We start from the raw sequence: 25,845 nt of genomic DNA, 5'->3' as shown, positions 1-25,845 counted from the left end.
GACTTTGTTTTTTCCTTTTGTACCTATTACCTCTTGTCCTCTCAGTTTGGATTTAGCAGTTTCTCTTCAGTGTGAGACCTTTTCCTGGAAGGAAGCTCCATATACCTTTGAGAGTTCAGACTGCTCTAATTTTTTTCTAATTTTCTACAGAACCCTTGTCCTTCCCTGTAAATTGGAGTGTCAGAAAATTCCACCCAGTTTGAGCTGGTCTTCTCAAAGTGGCCTGTTTCGCTCCCAGCGAGTACCCCTCATTGCCCAAGCTCCCCCCCCTTTTTTTTTCTTTCTCCTTCCTTCCTTGCTTCCCTCCCCTCCCTCCCTCTCCCTCTTCCTTCCTCCCTCTTTTCTTTTTCTTCCTCTCTTCCTCTCTCTCTCTCTCTCTCTCTCTCTCTCTTTCTCTTTATTTTGGTTTCTGTTCTCAAGTCAGTCGATGACCTACTGTTTCCTACAACCTCCTCTACAGATGTTGAACCACACAGGTCTTTTAACTCTTAGTGGTTAACGTCTGTTTGTATTTTAGGGTTCTTGGGTATACCTTGTTACTTAGTTTTACTGTGGATATTGTCCAAGGTTTTGGATTTAGCTAAACTTGTTGATTTGAGTGTTTTATGGAGATTTAAGGGCACTGAAAGTTAACTTTTTATGATATGTAATTTAAGCAACACAGAAAAATATAAAGTAATATGTGAAGATTCTCTTTCTTTCTTCCATGGGAAGAAAGTGCTCCTCCCTCAAAATAACTAGTGCAACACTTTGTTATTATTCCTTTTGAACTTTCTCTGTACATCTGTGCCAATACAGAGATATGGAAGTGTATACACACACACACACACACACACACACACACACACACACACACACACACCAGACTGTATTTACTCTTTTGCATGCCAGGAGTAATCGCAACACTAGTATCTTGGAATATAGCAATGGAAAAAAAAAAAAAAACAGTATTTTTTGTCTTTATAGAAATTTTATAATGTGAAATTCAGTCAATAATAAAATAATCAGTAAAAATACAGGACTTGAGGAAGTGTGTGTATTATAATAAAAATAAAACGAGAAATGGAGAGTGGGCATAGGGATGTAGCAATAAAGTTGCAATTTTTAAATTGGGTGGTCAGAGATAATTTCACTAAAAACATGAGTTCAGGATTTGACAAAGACCTTATTTTGCCAAGGGTGTATGATAGGAGATTTTCTGATGGGACACATTTTAGCCGAAACAACAGGTGGTCAAGAAACTCAGAGGGAGATGAATGACTGGAGTGTTTAACAGAAGCAAAGAGTACCAGTGTGGCTGACTCAAAGTGAGGAGGGAAGGAGGGGAATCCAGAGACAAAAGGGGCAAGATTTTGTAAAGAGTCTGATGTATGACTTGTGTGTTGGAGAAAAATACAATTACATATGATGTTGTATTTTGATTTTCTAACTTAGTAACATATTTTTTCTAATTTTTAAATTGATTTCAAATTTGTTTTAATTAGTTATGCATGACAGTAGGATGCATTTATACATTTGATAAATCATACATGAATGGAGTGTAATTTCTCATTTTTCTGATCATGCATGTTGTAGAATCATACTGGGCATGTAGTCATATACATACATGAGGTAATAATGTCTGTTTCACTCTATTATCCTTCCTACCCCCACATCCCTTTCCCCTTCCTTCATTCCCCTCTACCTAATCTGAAGTAACTCTATTCTTTCCTAGTAACCCGCCCCCCATTGTGAATTAGCATCTGCATATCAGAGGAAATATTTTGGGGCTTTAGTTTTGAGGACTGGCTTATTTTGATTAGCATGATGTTCTCCCTCCATCCATTTACCAGTAAATACCATGATTTCATTCTTCTTTAAAACTGAGTCATATTCCATTGTGTGTGTGTGTGTGTGTGTGTGTGTGTGTGTGTGCCTTTTTTGTTACTATGGCTCTGAAATATAGTTTAAGGTCTGACATTGTGATGCCTTCTCCTTCACTTTTCTTGCTAAGGATTGCTCTGGCTATTCTGGGCCTCTTATTTTTCCGAATAAATTTTATGATTGCTTCTTCTAGTTCTATGAAGAATGTCATTTAGATTTTAAAATGAATCACATTAAATTTGTATAACGCTTTTGGTGGTATGGCCATTTTGACAATATTAATTCTGCCTATCCAGGAGCATGAGAGGTCTTTCCATCTTCTTAGGTCAAGAGCAAATTTAAGAGTTATTGGAATAGATGAAGGAGCAGAGATACAAACCAAAGGAATGCACAATCTTTTCAATGACAATATCAGAAAATTTCACAAACCTAAAGAATGTAATGGAAAATCAAATACGAGAGGCTTACAGGACCCCAAACTTACAAAATTACAGCAGACCCACACCAAGATACATTATAATGAGAATGACTAAAATACAGAATAAAGATAAAATCCTAAAGGCCATGAGAGGAAAAAAAGCAAATTATGTATAGAAAGGAACCAATTTAGATCTCAACTTATTTCTCAACACAGACCCTCAAAGCTAAGAGCTCATGGAACAACATATTTCAAAATATGTTTTGAAATGGATGCCATTGAAATGAAAGAAAATAGATGCCAACCAAGAATTTTATATCCAGCAAAATTAAGTTTCAGATTTGAAGATGAAATAAAAACCTTTCATGATAAACAAAAGTTAAAATAATTCACAATTAGAAAGCCTACCCAATAGATCATTCTCAACAATATATTTCACGAGGATGAAGTGAAAACCAGCAAAGGAATGAACTACACTAAAGGAATAGTCAATCAAAGGAGAAACTAATAAAATTAAAAATCATAAATAAACCAAAATGACCAGGAATACAAATCCTATCTCAATAATAACCTTGAATGTTAATGGCCTAAACTCATCAATAGAAAGACATAGACTGGCAGATTAGATTAGTACATATTTCCAAAAGAAACAATTCACAGTAACTGGTGTATAGTAAGTGGTCCCAAAATATTTGTTGGTTGGACAAACAATCTTTCTAATTCAGAACATAGCATTAAATCAAACACTTTTAATAGTCACACAGGATGTCCAAATATAGATGAACAATGATTAGTCTAACCAGTTCTCTTATTGCAATGCATCCTTTTCTTACTGTTCAACTTTGTCCATTACCAAGGGTGTATATAAACATAGGCCTACTTCTGTCCTCTTCACATTGTGAAATCTGCCTATTTGTCTATTTTGGTGTCATTATTGCACTACCCTGAATGGCTGGAACCTTATGATACATGTTAAAATCCAAAAGAACTAATTCTTTTACGTTGTTTTTCTTCAGGTGATTTGTAAATATTCTAGACCCTTTTACCTCTCAAGTGTATTATAGAATTAATTTATCAAGATCACCTATACACATCTAGCCTACCAATGTGATATGTAGTGCTGTTTAGTTAGATCTTATTTTAAATCTCTCCATATGATTTTAAAATTTTCTCTGGGTAGTTCTTACATATCTTTCATTGGACTTTTTTCTCAGTTGGTCATAATTTGATATGGCATATTGCAAATGCTGCCTTTCCCTAAAAATTGTTAACTAACATTTGATAATATATAAGTAATTTTAACTCAATTCTAATGACAAATCTGTATATCCTTTTGAGATTTGGAAGCACACAATCATGTAACTGCAAATGACAATGGTTTTTGTAATCCTTGCACTTATAAGTTTAAGGTTAAAAGGAAACTGTATAGTAAGCATTTTTGGTTTGGTTTCCTGTATGCAAAAGAAAACCTTTCAATATTTTGCCATTAAGCATAATGTTTTCTGTAGGTTTTTAGTAATATGCTAACATTCTTCTATCCCAGGGAAGTTTTTTTTTTTAATTAATGATTCCTGATTTTATTAACTGCATTTTCTGTATCTATTGGGGTGACATAAAATATTTCCCTTTAATTTTTTAATTACTGAGGTTTTGAATTTGAGTTATTTTGTAATAATTTATTTTACTGAACTTTTATCTCATTTTTTGTGTGTGTTAATTCCCTGGATCATTTTAAATATGCCTAGTTCAATAGGAAAAAATAAAAAGATAATAAAGCTTAAGCATAGAGCTTTACTATCAGAATAGAAGTCACTATTTCTTCTAATATTAATGAGAATGCTTGTTAATTTTCACTTTTAAAGTGTGATTATTATCTAGATTTCATTTTTATAAGCTTACCAAAGTTTTCTAAGAGGAATGCTACTGAATGTAATCAAACCTGGATTTTCTGGGTTGGTGTCTATCAAAGATATCACATTATGCCTTCTTTACAACTGGATGCCACATTCTCAATGTTAACAGTGTATTTAATTATATTTAATAATTTCCATTAAATTGCATAAAATTGCTCATTTATAATTTCTAGTCTTTTACCTTTTTGAATAAATTTCAAAATTTTCCATTATTGTACATCCATCTAGGCCCAAATTTGCTAAAACATATTTAAGTATGGTTCTGATCCCATTATTGATTTCCACAATGTCCATTATTTTTAGATGGTCTTTGAACTTATGAATTTATGGGTACACAGTATAGTACAAAGCATTAATTTCATTCCTCATCAACACTTTAAAAATGGGATGATAAGAGTAACAGTAGGAGTATAATATTAAGCAACCATGATTTATGGAGTCTTTGCCATTCATTCAATGACCCATAAATATTTACTACACACATTTTGTGTGTTAGAGAGGAATGCTCTAGGGTGATAACATACTCACATCTCCTGCAGCTTTGTCTTATTCTTACATTATTCAATAGTTAAGATGTTAAGGAGCCTGGAGTTCCATGGTTTGGGGCAGTCTTTCGCCCAAGTTCAACTCCTGTCTCTCAGGACTTTACAGGTCAGACAACATAGCACTGTTAAACGTCATTCAACCTGGAATTGTTGCCCTAATGGCAGTATTTTTTGGCCTCTGTGAGGGTCTGATTCATCCAGGTAACATCTCCTTGATTTGTTGTGTTTAAAGGAAGCATTAGCAGTATTGCACAGAGTATCCTTAATGTTGTAGATCCAAAGTAGCAGCTGGAAGGATCCCAGTTCTGATGTTTCCTAGGAGAAACCTCCAGGCAGTCTTGATAAGAACTTCTAACTGTCCCTTCTAGGCACTGATTTGAGTGCTGGGACATAGAGGTGAAGGAGAGAAATCAGAGTTTTGCCCTCAGGAGGTATATATCCTTTGGCAAGTGCTGCACTGAATGCTTTATGTTAATCTTTTCATCTTTAAAGAAAAGCAGTAAAATTATTTTTGCTATGGATAAGAGAAATTCAAGAGAGGTTAAATGCATACTAAAATGTTATCACCTAGGAAATACTAACTAAAGAATTCCATTTATGCTTAACTGGTTCCAAAGTCTTTGCTCTTGTTGTGGATTTTCTATAATGAATAATCTTTCAATTTTGTCTTAATGAGAAAAAAAATCCAATAGATTTAGTGGAAATTGCCAGGTAGAACAAAGACACTAAGACAATGATCCTTTAATTTTTACATAGAAATAAACCTTAGGCTGAAAAAATGTAAAAGACTTTCTAGATGCTGAGGAACATAGGACCATAGCCTATTTGTTCGTTCTTCCTCTCTCTCTCTCTCTCTGTCTCTCTTTCTCTTCCTCCTCTCTTTCTCTCCTGCTTTACAGTTTAGAACTTGACTTTAAAAAACAAACTTAAAGGTCTTTGCTATTTTCTAAGTTGAGGTTTCAAGTCTTCAGAATTCATGCTACAAAGTCAGTGAGTCTTAGGTAAATGTCACTACCAGACCCCACCTGCATATAAACAAGAATCCCAAGTTCTGCAGTCTTGATTACCAATAGGTCATGCTTGCACCTTCTTATGGAGACACGCTGCAAAAGTTGGCCATATCAGAGCAAATGGAATGAAGGAAACAGGGAAGCTTTGATGACTTTGTCTTATAATCTATAAAGTAATATGCCAGTGAAATACAATTCCAGATTTCTGTCCCTACTTTCAAAGACAGCTTATTTTATTGATGATATTAAAGTGAAATTCAATGTAAAATAAGAAAATTAATGTGCAACAATATAGAAAAATCGATAGTGATATATGGTGCTATAATTAAGTTTAGAAAAATCTTTAAAATATGAAAAAAATTTACTTAAGAATATAGTAAATTATTTTAGTCTAGTTGCTTGTTAAGTCACAGGAATATAGCAGTTGTAGGCAGTGCATAGATAGGTTCAGGAACACCAGTGTGGACTAACTGGTACACAGAGCTGTTGGGCAGATAATAGCTACTGTGAAATGGTGCCATCTGGACTGGTATCTTATTAACTAGTGATATTTGGTATTCTTGGTAGGTACACTAAACTTTTGGAAGCTTTTAACCTTTAGATTAATACATCCTGAAGAGGTCAAAATATCTTTTTTAAATTGTTGAATAGCTAAGGTGTATCCTGACTTGATATTTAGACAAATTAGGCAAATTGCCAGTGTTAACTCATATAATTTCAAACCAGAGTTATCCTAGTGCAGAAATTTAGAACAGCAACCAAGCTATCAAACATGAGTGTGACTGGCCACACAAATAGGAAGTAAGCTACTTTAAATGCTGTTATACCTGCAGGTAAAAAATAAAAAAGTTCATGTAGTCAATGGACTTCAGATTTGTTACTAAATTTAAAAGATAATGACTTACACAATGAGAGGAGAAATCCCATTTGTTTTAATTTGCTTTTCTCTTTGAATCTGCTTCAAAATTTAGGGAAAGTTGGACACCTTGATTTTTAATTCCTCTAGGTTCTGTTTTTTTTTTTCTTATGAACATTCATATCTGTAGGTATCATAACCTTGTTAAGGTAAAGTTGATCTTTATTTGTGAGACTATAACAATTCATAAGATAACATTTGCAAACTACTAAAATAAATTTAAAAACTAATTGTCAAAGATCCCAGGGATCTGTATCTCTGTCCAATGCTGTTTTTCTTCAATTTTTGAAAAGAAAATAGGTATCAAGCCATTGAACTAAGTTTTGAGACTTTTGAGCATAGTCTTGTTTCACTCTTGAACTATGAGAGATAGACAAGGAGGAATAAAGGGACACAGGATTTCTGGCACTTTGTCTACAAACCCTGTGTGACCTAGGAACTTTGGCTCCAGTGCCCGTGATGTGAATCCTGTTGCACTCCCTGTGGATGTCACCAACAAGTCTGGCTGTTTCATGGTGGTGCTTGTTGAGTCACTGAGTCTGGTCTGCCCAATGGCCTATCCTAAGATTGTTCTCTAAAGCGCAACATTCAGAGAAGCAGATGTAGGCAGTTCTTTGTGAAGGGGTGGCCCATTGTAGGACTGAGAATAGGCAACAGAATTAATGGTAATTCAGCTGAAAGGACTCTGTCCAATAGGGACAAAGGTAACTAGGTAAGTCAATTAGACTGTCTGACTCTGGAATTTCTATTGTAGAATACTGAACAACAGGTAAAAAGAAGTACAAAATGATAGGCAGAGATAGACTGTCCATATTTCCATTAGTGTGGAGGCCATGTATAAACTATGGATTTGTTTGAGCCATCACAAGGCAGTGGGGTTGCTTTTCTAAGAACTCCTGGGTAAAATTGTAAAATTCCCCTGTTCGAGAATGCCCAGATTCTGCTGACACCCTGCCTTAGCTCACAGCCCTAGATTCAAATGTAACCACCTGGAGGTAGAGGAGGCAGGCCTAACTGGCTAAGCTCCACTCAAGTTATTTCTGTCATCTTCCTGTTTCCTCAGGAAGTTCTTTATACTGAATCCCATTGGTGTTCTCACCCATTTAAATAAAGCCTGCGGACTCCATTTTGGGGAGTTAGACCCAGTCTCCATCAGAAGTGGTCCCCACTGGATCCTGCTTTTCACTTATTTTGGTGTCTTATTTCTTAAATTTATCATACCTTTAATATTTCTAATCTGACTCACTGCCCTAACTTGGGGAAACTGAGTAAACTTCATGTGGTTTGTGACATATTAGAAGCAAGACAGATCCTATTATTTTCTGGGATTCGTTAGGTCATGGTTTGAGTCCATGCATATCCTGCACCCTATGGCTACCAGATAGAATCTTTGATTCTTGTTACTGAAAATGTCAATTAGCTAATGCAATTTTCTTTAAATTTGGGGTTTTGTTTCACTTCAAGCTGGCTCCAGTTTTAGATGAAGAGCAGTAGATATTATACTTACTGTTGTGGTTTGAATGTGAAATGTCCCCCAAAGCAAGAAGGTTTAGAGGAGAAATGATTAGGTTATGAGAACCTTAACCCAATCAGTGAATTGATCACCTGATGGGATTAACTGAGTGGTGACTGAGGGCAGGTGGGGTGTGGTTGGAGGAGGTGGGGCTTTGGGGACATGGCTATGGGTCTATATTTTGTATCTGGAGAGTGGAGTTGCTCTTTCTCCTTCCTGATCATCATGTGAGCTGCTTTTCTCTACCACACTCTTCTGCCTCACCTCAAGCCCCAAGGAATGGAGGCTGCTCTATGGACCGAAACCTCTGAAATCCGTGAGCCCCCAAATAAACTTTTCCTCCTCTACAATTGTTCTGGTTGCATCTTTCAGTCACAGTAGTGAAAAAGCTGGCTAAAACACTTACTGAACTAGAGAATTTGTGTGGCAGATTCTGCGTGCCTCTGTGAATACATGCAAAATTTCTCTCTCACTTTTGGAGAAGGAAATAGATGAAATGAAAAGTATTCTGTGTGTGTGGAAAGGGAGGAAAGCAGCAAAACCTATGCTTAATCATTCTAGTCTGGTCTGTGAAGTAGGCTATCTGTTTCTAAGGACAGCTATCCCGAACTTTGAGAGTGATTGAAATTTCTGAAATAACCCGTTTGGACAGCATTTTAATGGATGGTTTCCTTTGTTGCCTAGCAGTGGGTTCTGCAGAGTAATTCGATGAGAGTATCAATTTGCAGGGGACTGAGTCATGATACTTTCATGATTCTATTCAATAGCATTCAGCTGTAGGAGAGAGTGAGGGAAGCAAAGAGAGGAGTTGAAGATGATGTAAAAAACTTTTGTGGTCAGCAAACCAATCTTATTTTCATTTTTCTTCTAAATACCATTAATTATAATTTTTAATGCCACACAGCATATCATCCTCTGAAATTCTTATGATCAGCCCTTGGCCCAGAATATATGCACCCAGTAATGAGAATCCTGCATTGTTCATCATGCTCAGAGAGACAGAAAAAGCCTTTATTTTCTTCAAGTATCAAATAGGGTCAAGAAGGGTAGCCTGTTCCTGTTAATTCTGTACTAAGGACTAGAGCACTTAGGGTAGCCACACATGCTGTGTTTCAGATGTCTTAGTCCTCACCTGTGACTCCCTCTGTGAGCCTGGTGGGGGTGAAGGGGTGGATTTTTTGTCTTATTTTTATCTGTAATACAGTAGCTATATTAAAATAAAAATGACAAATACTTTCAGCCTTTTATAGCAAAGAGAATAAAAAGTCTTAAAACACAGGGAGTTTCTCCCTCTCTCTCTCTCTCTCTCTCTATATATATATATATATATAATTTATGTGTTTTTGATTTAGTGGCACTCATCGAAGCACCAAGACCCATGACAGAGACACAGAAAAAGCCATTTCTTTTCTTTAAGTCTCAAATAGGGTCAAGAACTTGGTTTCGTTACTGATGAATTATGTGTGAAAAGATCTGCCTATACTTCAAATGTCTTAAATTTTGAAATCCACATGACGTTAGAGAACTTAGCTAAGGAAAACAATATTATCTACATAGAAAAGTGCATTTGTATCCGTTGGTTCCACATCCATGGATTCAACCAATGATGGTCAAAAATAATTGAAAAAAGTTATATCTGTTTTGACCATGTACAGATTTTTTTCCTTGCTATTATTTCCTAAACAATATAGTATGACAACTATTGACATAATGTTTGTATTGTATTATATATTTAAAATATCCTAGAGATGAGTTAGAGTATATAGGAAGAGGTATATAAGTTATAGGTACACTATATGCCATTTTATAGGAGAAACTTGACATTAGTGGATTTTGATTATCTTGGGGGAGTCGTAAAACAAATTCCCCATGAATGCTCACAAACAACAATAAACCAGTTTATGCAATTTTTAACATTTATCCGAAACATGAGTATTGTGTCAAAGTTGCATTATTACTTATAATTAACCTAGATATATTTAGAAATTCACTTTACTCATTGTTTAATGATTTACAAAGAAGTACTATATTATTTATTTAAAATTTTAAAATATACAAGTAATTGGTAACATGAAACTTATCGAATGGTAAGGAATCAAAGGCACTAACAATGAAGTTTTCTTGGCCTTCTTTAACAAGTTCTTCACTGTACTAGGAGGACTGTATGATAGAAAAGATCCTCAAAACAGTATATATGTGCTGACAAAGAACTTAGAGAAGAATTGAACAGGCAAGTTATATGCACATTAATTCCTATCTAAAAATATAAGTATGCCTTTGAGACTTTAGGATAAAATACTATACTGAGGCAGACTCTTGGAGGTTGTTATGGTTTAAATTTGAAGTGCCCCCTAAAGACTCATGTGTTCAATGCTTGGTGTCCAATGCAGCATTGTTCAGAGTTGGAGCTTTTGGGAAGTGATTGACTCACAAGGGCTCTGACTTCATCAGTGAATTAATCCACTGATACCTGAATGGATTACTGGAAGGCAGTGGCAACTGTAGGAGGTGGGACCTGGTTGAAGGAAGTAGCTCACTGAGGGTACGTCTTGGAAGTAGGTCACAGGGACTTGTCCCTGCTCCCACCCTCCCTGTCTCTGCTTCTTTGCGGCCAGGAGCTGACAGTTTTCCTTCTGCCACACACTTTCTTCATGATACTCTGCCTTTCCTCAGGTCCAGAGAAGCAGAGCAGCTGAGCATGGACTGAAACCTCTGAAACCATTCACCAAAATAAATCTCTAAGTTATTTTTCTCAGGTATTTGTCACAGTGACAAAAAACTGACTAACATAAAGATTAAGAGAGAACAAGTCTCCACAGAGTTCTCTGAGAACGAAAATATATAATAGAAGCTCAAGTTATTTGGGAATGGGCCAAAGTAGAAACAGCAGAGAAGGTGACTACCAGGGAGTCATTAGTCATGGTTCCAAAGGCAGCAATCATAGGAGATCTTGAACGAAACAACCAGGGGATTCCTAGTGGTGGCACAGAGGTGATAGTTCTGGGAAGGGGCTTCTGTTCTCTGCTGAGGCTTGTGGGTATTCACACTATGAGGATTATTGCCTGAGAAAGGGTAAAGGATACATAATTATGAAACTGCAGTCAAAGAACTTTGAAAAAACTGTGGTCTGGATTATGAAGCAGCACCCATGTGAGAGCATGAATACAGAGGAGGTGATTTTGAGCACACAGACTCTTGGTCAAAACCCCACGTTCTGGAGTGTTTGAATCACGGCTCTGGATCCTGCAGACTACATCCTTTGGAAAATTATTTAACTTCTCTGGATTCTTCATTCACTAATTTAAAAATATAGGTAAAAATATTATTACCTTATAGGGTAGTTAAAACAATTAAATACGTTAACTATGAAAGAACTTGGAACAAGTCCTGACAGATAATAAGTACTACATTAGATGTTAGCTATTGTTATTTGTCTTTTATATACTTAATTTTGGATGTTTAAATTCCTTTTTCCATTAAATAGGGCTTGTTTCACATTCAGTTATGAGTGAGTGGAAATATATCCCCTGCTTTTCTTGGAAGAAATTGATATAACTAAGTAAGATATTAATTAAGGGACATGTAGGACTGTATGGAACTCAGTAATAAATTAAGTGTAGCACAAAAGATGAAATGTTCTGTAGAATTATGGAGGAAAAGATCAGTGAGTCCTGGAATAATGAGAGGTTTCATTAGAAACCTTAATTAGAGTACTAATTATCTAGATATCAGGGATAGGTAGGACTGAAAGTTAGACCAGAACCCCCTCTACTCCAGACATATTGTGATTCTGTATATAAGTTAAGTAGATAAAGGAAGAATGAATGTATATTAAGAAAGTGATCTGATTTAAAAGTAAGAGAAGTGGGGATACACCTTGAGAAGACAATGAGGTTATGGGGGCCTAGGAACTAAGAGGTACAAAATGGTAAGTCAAGAAACATTACTAAACAGAGGAATAACCTGTCTGAGTTTACATAACCAGATGCTTTTAAAGTCTGCAATGGAGAACAAGTTCTTTCTCTAAAAATATTCTGTAGAAAATTCTGTAAGAAAGTTTAATTTGCAGAACATATAGCATAACATCCTCAAGTGTGATGATTAACTGGCAGAGGTAAGCAACAGGATAATGAGGTCTAGCTCATGTCATGAGATTATTGGCTTAGATCTACCCACATTGTCTCATGTCCTCTTAAATGGGAAGAGGAAATGAGTCACTCTAGGCAAGCTGTACTGTATCCAAGATCCTGCTCTCTACACATCTGGGTGTGTCAGATTAAGTAGAGAAATGAGAAGGGATGGGACCCTGGCAGACAAAGTCTGTTTACTTTTTTCCTTTGGCCAGGGCCTGAAAGACCTTTTTTCATCTGAATCAATGTATAGCTTTTCTTGATTTCTAAGTGGTAGGAAGACAATTAGTAAACAGCAGTACCGTAATTGTCTAACTAACGATGCATCTCAAACATAGGTCCTGCAATCCAACTATCCATTTCCTTATTTCACCTTTTCCACCCTTTTCTTTTCTTTTCTTTCTTTTTTTTTTTTTTTTTGTTTGCGGTACTGGGGAATCGAACTCAGGGCCTTATGCTTGCAAGGCAAGCACTCTACCAGCTGAGCTATATCCCCAGCCCTTTTCTACCCTTTTCTGTGCAACTCCTGTACCTCGCCACCTGGTCCCACTGACATGTTGGTCACTGTCATGCCTCAGATCATTTTAAAAGGAGTCCACTTAGATCCAGTCTTGAAGGGATAACCTGAGGGGCTCTTTTTGGTACTAGGCCAACCCACTCATGTTGGATGGAGTTAAATGGACCAGGGGTGGGCAACTAGAGTGAAAGGAATAAATTCCTACTGATGTGGTCCCTGGAGCTGCCTTGAGCTCCCAAGACTTCCAGGCTTTGTATGGAACGCCTTCCTGTTTCTCCGAAGGCTAGATGGTGACCCTTTTTCTGAGTTTACACACACAAGGTCCCCATCCCCATTTGTTGAGATAACTTGGGAGCTCTGGATCTTTGAAGCAAAGGGTCTAAAATGCCTATCCAAGTTTTCAAACTAATGTCTTTGGCTGCAATCTTTTTTCAGTTAATATTTGTGATTTTTGTGTGTGTAAATAAACAAATTCTTCCAGATGTAACTGTACTATTAAAGGACACTTTTCAAGACTGTAAACAACCTGCTCTCTTCTCCTAATTAATCTAATGTCAGATTTTTTTGTTGTTTTTTTTAAGTCCTGGGTATTGAACCTTGGGGTTGTTCCACCACTGAACCACATCTCAGTCCTTTCTATCTTTTATTTTGACTCTAAATTGCTGAGGCTAGTCTTCAACTAGCCATCCTCTGCTTTAACAGCCAGAGTCATTGTGATTGCAGGTGGGGTCACTGTGCCCTGCTGTAATGGTAGAATTTTTACAAATCTAATTAGGTAACAGGAAGGTTTTTAATAGGGGCTCTGCTTGGTGTTCCTTAATCATATCATATAGTTTCCAATATTAACTACTGGAAAAACCTTGAATGAGAGAAATAAGACCTGCATTTTAGTCTTGTTTCGTGTGCTTCTCTTAATTGTGGGCAACACACCTAATTCTTTGGATCTGTTTTCTCATTTAAATGTTCATTATTAAAACACATGAAGTATAAAGACTCTCTGAGCTCTAATAGTCTGTGATTTTGTCATAGTACTTCTAATCAACCACAAGGGTATGAAGTTTACAAAATAGAAACTCTAAGGCAAGTAAAATTGTCAAGTGCAAAGGACATCCCCATGAAGCCTTTCTGCATCATTGGACTAGGGAGAGAGTCCTCATTGTACATTCTGGAAGGGGAAGAGAAAAGGTCAATGTTGGCAGAGGTTTTATTATAATTATCGTTTTCTTCAAAAGCATACATTCTGTTAAAAAGAATATAGTCTGTGTTTATAAATTGTTGGCTGAAAATATTTCAGTGATTAATAGTTAGACAAATAAGTTTCACTTCTAAGAGATTATAGGAAAGAAAGAATGCTGTTTTTCTCTACTTAAACTATTTACTGGGACAATTACAACTGACATTTATTGAATACCTAAAACAGGTCAGGAATTATGCTATCCATTCCAAAAGCAAAGTTCAAAAGGATCTTATATTATCAAATGCACTGCCCTTTGGACAATGATTTGGAGTCTAATTGATATTCATAGTCTTCTGCCTAGACTCTTACCTTGATGTACAGTAGTGTTTTCTCAGACTTGCTTAATAAAAAAATAGATTAAAAATAGAAGATAGTCATAGGTCTTTGACCAAATATTCCAATATTTGTATTGTCCTACAGATGAAAGTAGTGAGTCCATTTCTCATCATAAATCTTTTTTTCCAAATTGTTTTTCTGGACATAGTTCAAGTAGAACAAACAATTTATTTATGCCAGCTCTTGCTCTTTTCAATGACCTCTTATTGAGCAATCTGCTAGATGAAGGGCTGGTTAGCAAACAATAGCTTGCTACAAAAACACTGACTAAGGCCTGCCAGGCATGCACACTGCTCCACTCTGTTCTCAGGAAGTGAGGACCCAAGCTGCTTCTAGAAATGGCAGCTTCATGCAATGAGTGGTCCACTGAAAATTACCTCAGATATGGAACTTGTGTCTGCATGTGCACACACGCACACTTACGCACACTCACACATTCACAGTTCATCTTACTTGGTAAAATGACTTGTTGCTTCCAGGTCTGTGTCTTGTGGACGAAGATTACCATACACATATTTCAGGTCTTGGATTCCACTTAGCTCAGGCAATCCTGCATGTAGCATCTTCGTAACAATAAAATTCAAAACCAACGCGAAAACAGAGGAAATGCAAGAAAAAAAAAAAAAAAAAACAAAACAGACTTACTTGGTTTTCTGATAGACATATAAACAGAAGTTTGTATACAGTGCTCTTCAATTTATATACCTGAATGAGTTCATGATTTTTAGTGGTAGAAGCAATAGCAACACCAATAAAAAGAATGGTTATAATTAGCAAAATGCTTGTAAACTATTCAATTTGATTTTCATCATAAACCAGAGAAATAAGCATGAAAATGCTTTTATCTCCTGTCTGAATTTCAGGACCTGCCACTTAAAATCTGAATGAGAGAAAGTTCCTTAACTCATTGAGCCTTTACTTTCTCATTTCTAAAGTAGGTATAAAAATCCCCAAAATGTTCTGGGAGAATCAATTGGCTAATGAATGAGAAATGCTTTTGCACATTTCAAAATATTAAACAAAACTTTCATAGTAACATCCAAATTAGAGAAAACAAGTTTAATCCCTACAAAGTACAAGTGGCATATCCAGGTTGAATGATGTAGAAGAGCAGAGTGTAACTACCCCTCTGGTTCTTAGTCCTGTCTTCGGTTCATGACTCCCTGACTCACTCTTACGTCACAGTTTTCCCCAGGTGAGTGGTGACTATGTTTATTAAAGATTATTAAAACAATGAAATAATTAAGAATAAAATTGGACAGGTATTTTTCTGCTAATCTTCAGAAAAGCACTTTGTTTACATTATACTGTGGACTGAAGGGATACTATTCTCTTCAGTTGTAGGCAAAATTCTTGGAGAAAACACACAGATATTTTCGAAAAAAATTTGAACTTTTTTAAGAAGAAAAATGTTTTCAGGACCTCTATGAGTAAGATGATAAATTATTTCCTGTTCTGGAATAGAGACAGTTTTACGTTGAGAAGTTAATCCTAACAATCAAGGACAACATGATTATGTGGTTGTGGAGGATGGGTGAAGTTGTATTTGATTTGATGAAGTTTGAATGAGAAAAAAAAAATGGGTTTGAAACTGCTCTTCTTTCCCATAGTCCCCTCCCAGGGTGAGGGAGCAGCACGTGTAGATGTACTGAGGACCAAGATGTTTCTACTTTGTTTGCAAAAAGAAATTCAGGAAGGCATTCTGGAAAACAGAGAATTATATGTCTGATCATCAAGAGATGAGGATGAAAAAGAAAACAGGGTGGATATTTTACAATATTAAAGATGACTGCCATATCCCAAAGTCAGAGAGAGCTCTTTAAGTGTTTTAATGTGTGACTGAGAGAAGTGACCTGTTTCAGAAGGATCTCCATGGTTATGTATCCAAAATTCATTAGAGAGGGACCAAGTAAGAGACTGAACTAGAAATTGGTTTGGCATGGAGACATTACGGGATCTCAAATTGAGGTGGGAAGCAGAATTGAGAAAACTGAGTTAGTGATTGAATATATTGAGAGAGAGGAAAAAAGTCCGAAGCACACAGCTATAAATACAGGTTTGGGAGTCATTAGTATACAGTTGATAGCTGAAACCAGGGGAATGGATCAGCTAGTCCTTACAGTGGAATTTCAAATTCACCATTTCTAAATTTGAGTCAGTTCTCTCTTCTTCTAATAAGCCTTTCCACCTTTTTCCTGTTTCATATTTCCATTTACACTGCCACCATTGTACAGCTAACAAGAAATTAATATTTTCTTTCCTTAATTTTTTTCCTGATTTCCATGGTCAATCACTTAATGCTATAAAAAAATTCAACAGACTCTCATATTCATTCCCTGTGTTTCATTGCAACTACCACTGTTCTAGCTCAGCTCTTTAACTGCATTTGCCTAGGTTTCTTGAATAACTTCTTTTCTTTAACTCTCAAGTCTTTGATCCTATAACCTCTGATTTATCTTTCTAACATTCAAGAAAGATGATGGTACTATCTTCACTATAAACAAACATACGTCTCTCATTTTTCAAGGGTGTGTGTACTAAAATCTAAACCTTCATTCTGGATATAAATGACTTTTATACTTTAACTGCAGCATCACTCCAACCTTATCTTCTTCTGCAGAGGTCTCCACTTGTACCACAGACTGGGTACACCTGGTTATCTCCATTTCTAGTACATGCTATGCCTATGCTCTTAAAACTTATACTCACTCCTCACAGTTGGTAATGCTTTCCTATCCTTCCTTGGATACTGAAAATCATTTACAGTGCTCAGCTTAAATACTTCCTCCTTGAAGCATCACTGATTCTCTTGATGAGGTTTAATTACTGCTGTCTTTGTACAGCAATCATGTCTTGGTTCTACCTCTTTCACAGCACTAATTCCTAGCTTTTACTATGTGTTGTTTATGAAATGTTTTTCATGTTAGATTTTAAGTTTTTTGAGAGCAGGAATTGGACTTTCATTCAGTGTTGGTCTATCTATATTGCCTAGCCTGGTGCTTTGTAAATAGTTGGAACTTAGTGTATGTCTGTGGAATAATGCATGAATGGATGAATGAATAAATGAGTGAATGAAAAAATACCTGGTGCTATCACTTTGAAAACATGCTAGTACCAAAGTCAGCACTGACTGCTAAACTTACCAAAATCAACCATAGGGAGACACATTCCTAACAGCAATTAGAATCTAGGTAAGCTTTTATCTCATTGTCTCTGTACTTAGAGTCCTAGAGACATCTGTGTACTTATTGAGGCAGATTTCTTTTTTTATTCCACCATGATCACTCATTGGCTAAAAATGGGCTTCTTTTCTGGAATTCATGGAGTCTAGTTTCTTTGAATACCCTGAATTCACACCTTCCTGGTCAGGACTCCACCGAACATTTCCTTTGGAAGGTAGATGCTATACTCTTTCCTCTGCCTACACAACACACACACATACACACACACACACACACACACACACACATACACACACACATTATAGCAGCTAAGTGCAGTCTGTCAAATCAGATGCACTTCTCTTTCCCTGTCTGTCCCTGACTAACGGTGATCAGTGCTAAGTTTGCTGTTAGTAATGTGTCCCCTCCTTGGAGAGGAGAGGAGGCTGTGAGTTCTGTGACTGCACCTCATAGAGGGCTGATGGCCCCTGTAACTGGACAACCTAGCCAAATCTGTTCTCTGATCCACGGCGATGTGGTTCACGTGCCTCCTGGTCTAGATTGCATGGGCAATTTCTGCAACTGGGGCAGTAGGGAGGGGAAAGATCAAGTAGAACAGGCAATGGACAGATGCAGATAATGACTAGATAAGTAATTTTTTTAAAAGACAAGAGCATTTTTAAAGTTTGTACTTCTGTTCTTCTCCTACTAAGCCCAAATCTATTTTGATAGTTTTGCTTAGGGATGCAGGCAGTCTTCCCTGTGACACAGAGAAGCTAGAAAGATTTCTGCTGGGAAATATCTGATGTAATAATGGGTGTAATAAACATTTTAAACTGGGTGAATGGTCCCTGTGTTCTTTGGGAGTCTTCCATAATAGTTGATATTGATTTTTTAATGAGAGAAAAGCTGACGAAATACAGGCTTTTATGTAAGTGAATTCAGCCACTAACACTCTTGGGTCTCCTACAGATGTTACTTTTAAGCAAGATGGGAATTTCATAGATTATTTTTTCCTTGCTTTTCCCAGGAGGAAATAAAGAACATTGCAAATATCTGAAAACCTGCTGCTCTCTACTGAGGATGAGCCATTAACTCCATAGTGAATCCACCAAATATTTGGGTCTGATAATACTAGGTACTGACCATTCATGGAAGATAGAATTTATGGCCCATGCCAAGTATTTCTAAAGTTGTAAATGGGTCATGGTGTAGTAGATTGAATTATTTTGAAGGAACTTAACACCACAAGAATCAGTTTGAGACACAATTGAGGGAAAAGTAGATTGTATGCATAAATGGAAAATGATCTTTCACAAATTTAAACTTGCTTTTTTATTTTATAAGAAGGTTTACCAGAGAACCTGTGGTCCTGAAACCTTCACTAAATGCTTTATCTACAGAGTCCCATAAGATATGCCCTTGAGAAAAAAAAGAGAATTTAAAGGTAAGTGACTAGAAATTGAGGAAATAACACAAAGCTGTTTGTTTATGGGTTTGGCTGGTCTAGATTGCTTCTTCTCTGTTTCAGTTGAAAGGTCTTATCAAAGATTATATGCTTACTATGAATTAATGCCTTCCATTGTCAAATTTTTTTTTCCTTAGCCTAAAAGTCAAGTCTTGATTCAATTAGAACACAGGACAATTTTTGTATACAGTATATACCAGAAACTTGCAAACACTGATTTTAATGTATTTATGAGAAATTATTTCAAATAAAATACCATGTATCTATTTCTTTTATATGAAATAGCATTACATATGGAATGACATTAATGATTATTTAATAAATTATAACACATTTTGAATCTTTTTAAGGTATGTAGGAAAATTTATTAAACAAAAGATAAAACCACCAAGAGCTTTCAGAATCTATTTTTTGAGAATTTGTCCTTTCATATTATTTAATATGCTCAATTGTCATCCAGCATAATTTTAGTGTCACCTGAGAAGCTATATTTGTGCTTTTCTGCTTTAGGCATAGTTTTGAAATGTCTCTGGTTAAGGCAGTAGGTAAAATTTGCATCTACTCCTTTTAAGTAGTTATTTATAGCATTATAGACATTTTGAAATGCTGGACATATCAGTTACATGTATACACAAATTTTAGCTCCCTTACTAAATTGAAAAAAAATTTAAACTCTGGGTCTTATACATCAACATATCATTTACAGTTTCTGGCATACAGTAAGCATATATGAGCTCATGGATTCATGAATCAGATTTTGCTAAAGTCTAAGGGGATACTGCCCGGATGTTGGAGTCAAGTTCATGAACTTAGTCCCTGCAGAGTTTCCTTTGTGGTACGTACTCAGCTTATTACAATCTGTAAGCCATCCCATACTGCACTATTGTCTGGTAGAACTGTGAGGGAGAATGCAGATCTATTGATATGAATCATTGGCTATTTTTGGAAATTCAACCTGAAGACTCTGGAGATGGTCAGAATCTTCTGTATTCAGTCTACATAAGAAGAAACCAAAATGTCTTTTTACATGAAGGACATGTTTCTAGTATTTTTAGAAATCTTTATTTTTTAATGTAGAAAGAAGTGCAGTGGCTATGTCATTTGAAAGTTAAAACCAGACTCCAAATCGAATCGTTGCAACAAAGTCAACATTTATTCAGTAGTACCGGCTAGAATTTTTCTGTGATGACAGATGTTTTTATATATGTGCTGTCCCATATGGTGCCACTAGCCACATAGTCTTACTGAGCATTTAAAAAAAGTGACTCATGGAACTGGGCATGGTGGTGTACACTTGTAATGCCAGTGACTCGGGAGGCTGAGGCAAGAGGATCACAAGTTCAAGGGAGCCTCAGCAACTTAGTGAGACCCTTTCTCGTATAAAAAATAAAAAGGACTGGGTATGTAGCTCAGTGGTAGAGTGTTCCTGGATTTAACCCCCAAAACAAAAAAAAAAAAAAAAAAAAAAAAAAAATGTTGCTAGTGAGATTGACAAACTGAATTTTTAATTTATTCAATAATAATTTAAATTTAAATTTGACCTGAGTATACTATACTGGGTAGTGTGCATGTCAATTAACAAGAATCAAGCATAATAATATTATTCAATTGAGCATTACTATGTAACAAAAACTATTCTAAATGCCTTATATCAATTATCAATTAGGATTATTATGAATTTAATCAATTAATAGCCATAAAGCATTTACCACAGTGCCCAGTCCATGCAAAGTATTCATTATCAGATTATTTATTCATTAGCTTTACAAGGTAGATGCTATTATCTTCATTTAGTAGTCTTTGTAGGATTAGGTAACATACTCTGAGGAATGGAACCAGTAAAATGGCAAGTTGATTCAAACCCAGGGAGGCCCAACCTCTAACTCTATGCCCTTAATAGCATCTAGCAAATGTATTGTCATCTGAAAGCTTTTAAGCACTTTGAAGTGATTCTATGCCCCACACTGATGGACCCGTGGCATGTTTCTCTTGGGCAAATTGATACCATTGGAATGTATATTGTACCCAAGGGAATTACATCCTTCTCCCAGAAGAAATTTCTATCAGATTATCCCCTCCCATGTAACTCTTCTTCATCTTTTTGGATTGGACAGTGGAAAGAAACATCAAATTTCCCCTATCAGTCAACAGAGCATACAGGATCATGGCTCAATAGTCCTGATGTATACCACGAAATGTACTTTTCTCTGAATTGCTAGCAAGTCACTTTGTATTTTGATTCTTAGTTTCTTAATCCGAATAACAGGTAAATGGGCAGAGATTGGGACAGGAAACCAGGAAAAATTATTGCTTGGTCTACATCATTAGGTTGTCATGGGTGTATAAATGAGAGAATTTTTAAGTATTTTTGAAAAATACTAATGCATAATACAATCTAAGTTGCTTTAAAAAGTTAATGTCCTTGAACCTTAGTAAAAATGTACTGGGATAACCTCTGAGTGCATCAATATTGTTGGGAATAGGAAAATTTGAGACAATAACTATTAATAATAGTTCAACATGTTGAATTATCAAGAACTGTGTTTCTAAGCTGTTCCATGGTCCTTGTAGTTTGTTCATTTCTTTCTGTTCTGAAAAGCTCTTTGGGGAACAAAAAGCCATTAGCAACAATAGACTACTGAGAAAGAGACATGAATGAAGCTTATTATTTTTGTTTTTTCCCCAAAGGACTTACCATTTCTAGCAGGTTCAAGAGCAGTCGGCTATGTTTTCTGACAATATTATATGCTCTACAGCAAAGTTCCACAAAATCTTGGAAATGCTGTGGGTTTTTCCCACCCTCTGTAATAAAGTACTCCATCTCTGAAGTAAAAATAAAAGGGGCTCGGTCCCTATAAACCAAAAACAATAGCAATTGTAAGAGAAAGGAGAAATGGTTCGTAGGTTAAATTATGCATTTGTAACTTATTTCCCCTTGAATTTTCTTACGATTTTCTCTCTACTCTAGTGAATGAACCTCCTTCTTTGTGTGACATCTGGAGAAATTTACTAATTGAGGACTTTGAATAACTGGGCTGCAACAGAGGAAAGGATGTTATGTGTTGACCTATATTGTCTCAAGTGTTTAATTCACAATTATATTTGAATGGGAATATCATCTATTAAAAATACTTATCTATTAAAATGCTTATATTTTTAATTAATATCCAATTAATAATAAAGATAATATCTATGCAAAGTATTTTAAAAAATTATATTTACTGCTAAATTTTGAAATGATAAAACATCGTGAATTTGACCTTACCATATTTTAAGAAAATGTTCTTTTCCTCTTAGAAGATAGGTTGACCTTTTAGAAAAAAAATGTTTTCAGTAAAAGCTAACATATTGTAATAAAAGTTCTTTTAAGCAATTTCCGAAAAAAATAAATGTTACAAATTCACTGTCATATGCTTAGTAAGGGAAAAAGTAGCCATATTTAATTTCACACTAAACCCAGTAAAAATGCTGATCAAATAGGAAGAATAGGAGGTCATGTTATTATGTAAGTAATTCTGCCCCCGGTAGTCTCAAGGATGGAAAAACCAGAGTGAAAGTGGTTGTTTCCCTAACTCTCTAGTTTTTATTGTTATTTGAGAAGTGGAGAGGCCCAAGATGAAATGTGAATACTTCTAACAGAAACAGCAGAGAGAAGATTGGAGACACCTCTCTTGGATGAAGTCTTACTCATTAAATAGTGAAATGGTGAAACAATTTTGATAACAGTTTGTCCTGAGTTCTAGAAACATTTGTGGTGGGAATATAGTTTTGGGTAAAAAATTATTTACAAAATGAAAGTCTGTGAAAAAATGGATTGAAATAAAATGTGTTTTAAATTGGAGCCTAGCAGTTTGGATACAAATAATGTTAGACCAAGTCAAAATAAAAAAAGTGGATTTTGAGAGAGATCTTTTATTTTTTAAATAAAGAAGAGTGTTCTTCATTGTTGTTGCTTAGCTATTTTAGGAAAGATATAAAAGTGAAGAATCTCATGAATCTGGCCTTTCAGAAGTGTGGATATTCAAATCAGAAAGCCACAACAGGCATTTTGTGGCAGACCTGAAGACATGGACTCCAACTGCAGACGGGATTTAAAAAAATAAAAATAAAGTAGCTTTGCTTGGCTGTGGTCATTTCATTTTATTTTAGAATTATATTTTGTGATTCATGTTACCACTGACCATACAGAAGAAAGACTGGAATACCAAATCTTTCACTCCACTTTATATTCATCCATTTGTTCATTTAGCAAATTTTTTTGAACACTATACACTGAAGAATGTGTCTTAACTCCGCAGCCAAAGTTCTTACTATTTGGTCAAAATTATTTTTATTGAGCCTTCACTCGCTTTCTAACCTATCTTCTATGAATTTACTTTAAAGTCCTTTACTTTGGCTAAGCTGGGAGGTGAGGTGTTGAAAACGTGAGATAAAGCATATGTTCTGATCTTGGGTTTGCCATATCTCGACTTACTCGCCTTTAGAATGGATGCATAATACCCAGCTCTTAGAATTGCTGTGAGAACTAACTGGGAAAATGTAGGTCAATGCCTGACACATGGACAGGGCTGCACACTTCACAATAGTTATGAGTAGAGACGCTGTAGGTAGAAGGTACAGACCATAGCCTGTAGTCCAGTCTTCAAACCAGGGTCCTTCCACTGATGAGTTTGGGACTCTGGAAAGGCCACTTATCTTATGCATGCCTTTATCTCCTCCTTTGTAATACCAGGATGAAAGCACTTGGCTCCTGGTACAGTTGACTTAAATGACTTAAAACATGTACAAGTGCTTAGAACCCAAGCCTGGCAGAGAGGGGCCACTCAACACATTTGTGTTACTGTTGTTAGTCCCTAAACAACAAAGAGGATTCTTGGAGCTGAACCTTGTCATAGATACATCTCTGTCTTCTGATTCAAAAATACCATCACTAAAATCCCATCTTTACTTTAAAGTTTAATTTATTCCCAAGTCCATGTAACCTCTGTGGCTGCAAGGGTGGACCTTTGAATTAGTAAGTATTTTTATATATCACTAAGCTTGTAGTCATCACTACTGCTGACATGTAGTAGAGTTCTAGTGACTTTCATAATCAGAAAAAAATCTTAATTTTATATGTAACAGTTTTCCAAAAGTTTTTTTCCTACTCTCTATACTGTGTTTACTATCTCGAATGGAACTTTGGGGAAATAATTTTACAAGAGTTTCAAATTTTACAGGTTCATAGACATTTCCCTTTGATATGATAAATACACCTTTTCTTCTTTTCAATAGTAAAAACTATAAGGGATAAAGCTGATTTCTCTCTTGGAAAGTTTTTGAAGTTATGCTCAATTTCATGAGATTACACATCCTTCTTCTATGGTAGCCACTTTTGTGAATCAGACACAGAAAAGCCATATAGAAAGAAAGTAATTATATGAAAGAAGCATATCCAACTTAAAGAAAACTATAAGCTATTCATAATATTGAAGAAAAAAACTTTATTTCTAAACATTTTTGTAGTTTAAATGTTCAGTAGATCCAACAAAATAAAATGCTGTATCTTTCTATATAATTTTTGGCTCACTTCTGAGCAATTTTTTAAAAAATTCAAATTATACTAAAACTTTTCTATAAATGAAAAGAAGTCTCACATGTGAAATAGATTCCATTCCATTCCTGTAGTCTGTTGGAGTCTTAATTGTGATAGTTTATCAGTTGACTCAAATGCACACCTCATCTTAGGTTGTAGAATTAAGGTTTTAGAGTGTATCTCTGAAATTTAGTATTACATGCAAATTTGACATAAAAATCAGTTGAGGCAAGAAGGAAGGTTGGCAATTGACCTATCGGGGTTTATTATTACAATCCAAATCATATGTTGAAAATGTCTCATTCATGTCTATATAAATACACTATAGAACTTTCTTATTGTGAGTGTCCTGCATTAATTTCTAGATTAGTGGTTTTATCATTGCTTAAGCTCTACCCATTCTCGTTTCTGTGCCTTTTGCCTGTATTTTTCTCACTCAGTCTTAGTCTCTCTTTCTCCCTTGATGCTTTAATGTTGATTTAGAGATCAGGATCAAAAACTATTTTCTTATAAGAGGTAAGACGTCTTCTCTAATTAACCTATCCCCTGCTAGAAGTTTTAGGATTTTTTCTTTTTTCCAACCCAAGGGATATGTGTGACTTTCAAGGGAAAAGGAAGTACTCCTTCCCTTTATATAGTCTTAATATCTGATATAATGTTTTGATGATATTCTCATTTATAGTGAATGCAACAATAAATTAATACAGTTCATACAGGGAGGAGCTTGTGATAATTAAACACTTAAGGGGGAGGGCCATGTGAACAACCTTATTTGTTAAGATTCTATCATTTTGTTGTCAAAATTAAATTCTTTTATAAACTTCTGACCAATCTTTTCCTGAGATTATTAATCTGAAAAAATGCAGAGAGTATTTTATAGATTTCCATCAGAGATGAGAAGTAAGTTGGTGGTTTAAAAATGTATATATACTTGGAAATTTCAGAATATTTATATGAAAACCAGATAGTAGTAATTAAGGATAAATGAATTCACTTGGTATGAGATATAGAGGATAGTTAATAACTTGATCTGTGTTACTTTTGTGTCAGGTCTCCTTTAAGTCGTGCAGTAGATGTAATCTTGTACAAAGTTATTAAAATACCAAGATCATTGTCATTAGTATATGCAGATGGCTGTTGCCCTGAGGAAACACAGAGTTTTAGGCTCTATCTCTGCCTTTAGTTGACTTGAACCTATTTAGAGAGATACACACCCACAATTTTAGAACACTATAGTCATTTG

General features: G+C 35.5%; 1 protein-coding gene and 1 long non-coding RNA gene across 3 annotated transcripts in view; one reads left to right on the top strand and one right to left on the bottom strand.

The window, feature by feature from the left end:
* PIK3C2G (phosphatidylinositol-4-phosphate 3-kinase catalytic subunit type 2 gamma) overlaps window positions 1–25,845 on the bottom strand; it is a 376,626-nt gene that overhangs the window by 79,413 nt on the left and 271,368 nt on the right. Inside the window, 2 exon segments of the mRNA XM_079141521.1 lie at window positions 14,852–14,961; window positions 21,723–21,879. Coding sequence (XP_078997647.1) covers window positions 14,852–14,961; window positions 21,723–21,879 — 267 coding nt within the window.
* On the top strand, window positions 15,053–25,583 carry LOC306662030. 2 transcript variants are annotated; one of them, XR_013764040.1, is made up of 5 exons: window positions 15,053–15,593; window positions 16,009–16,160; window positions 18,910–19,006; window positions 19,734–19,862; window positions 21,996–25,583. It is a non-coding gene; the product is annotated as an uncharacterized lncRNA (long non-coding RNA). The 2 variants fall into 2 exon arrangements; XR_013764041.1 differs by having other exon boundaries at window positions 18,907–19,006.

The sequence above is a fragment of the Sciurus vulgaris genome, assembly GCF_902686455.1.
Source record: "Sciurus vulgaris genome assembly, chromosome: 5".
Lineage (NCBI taxonomy): Eukaryota > Metazoa > Chordata > Mammalia > Rodentia > Sciuridae > Sciurus > Sciurus vulgaris.
This window is presented reverse-complemented; position numbering and strand designations above follow the sequence as displayed.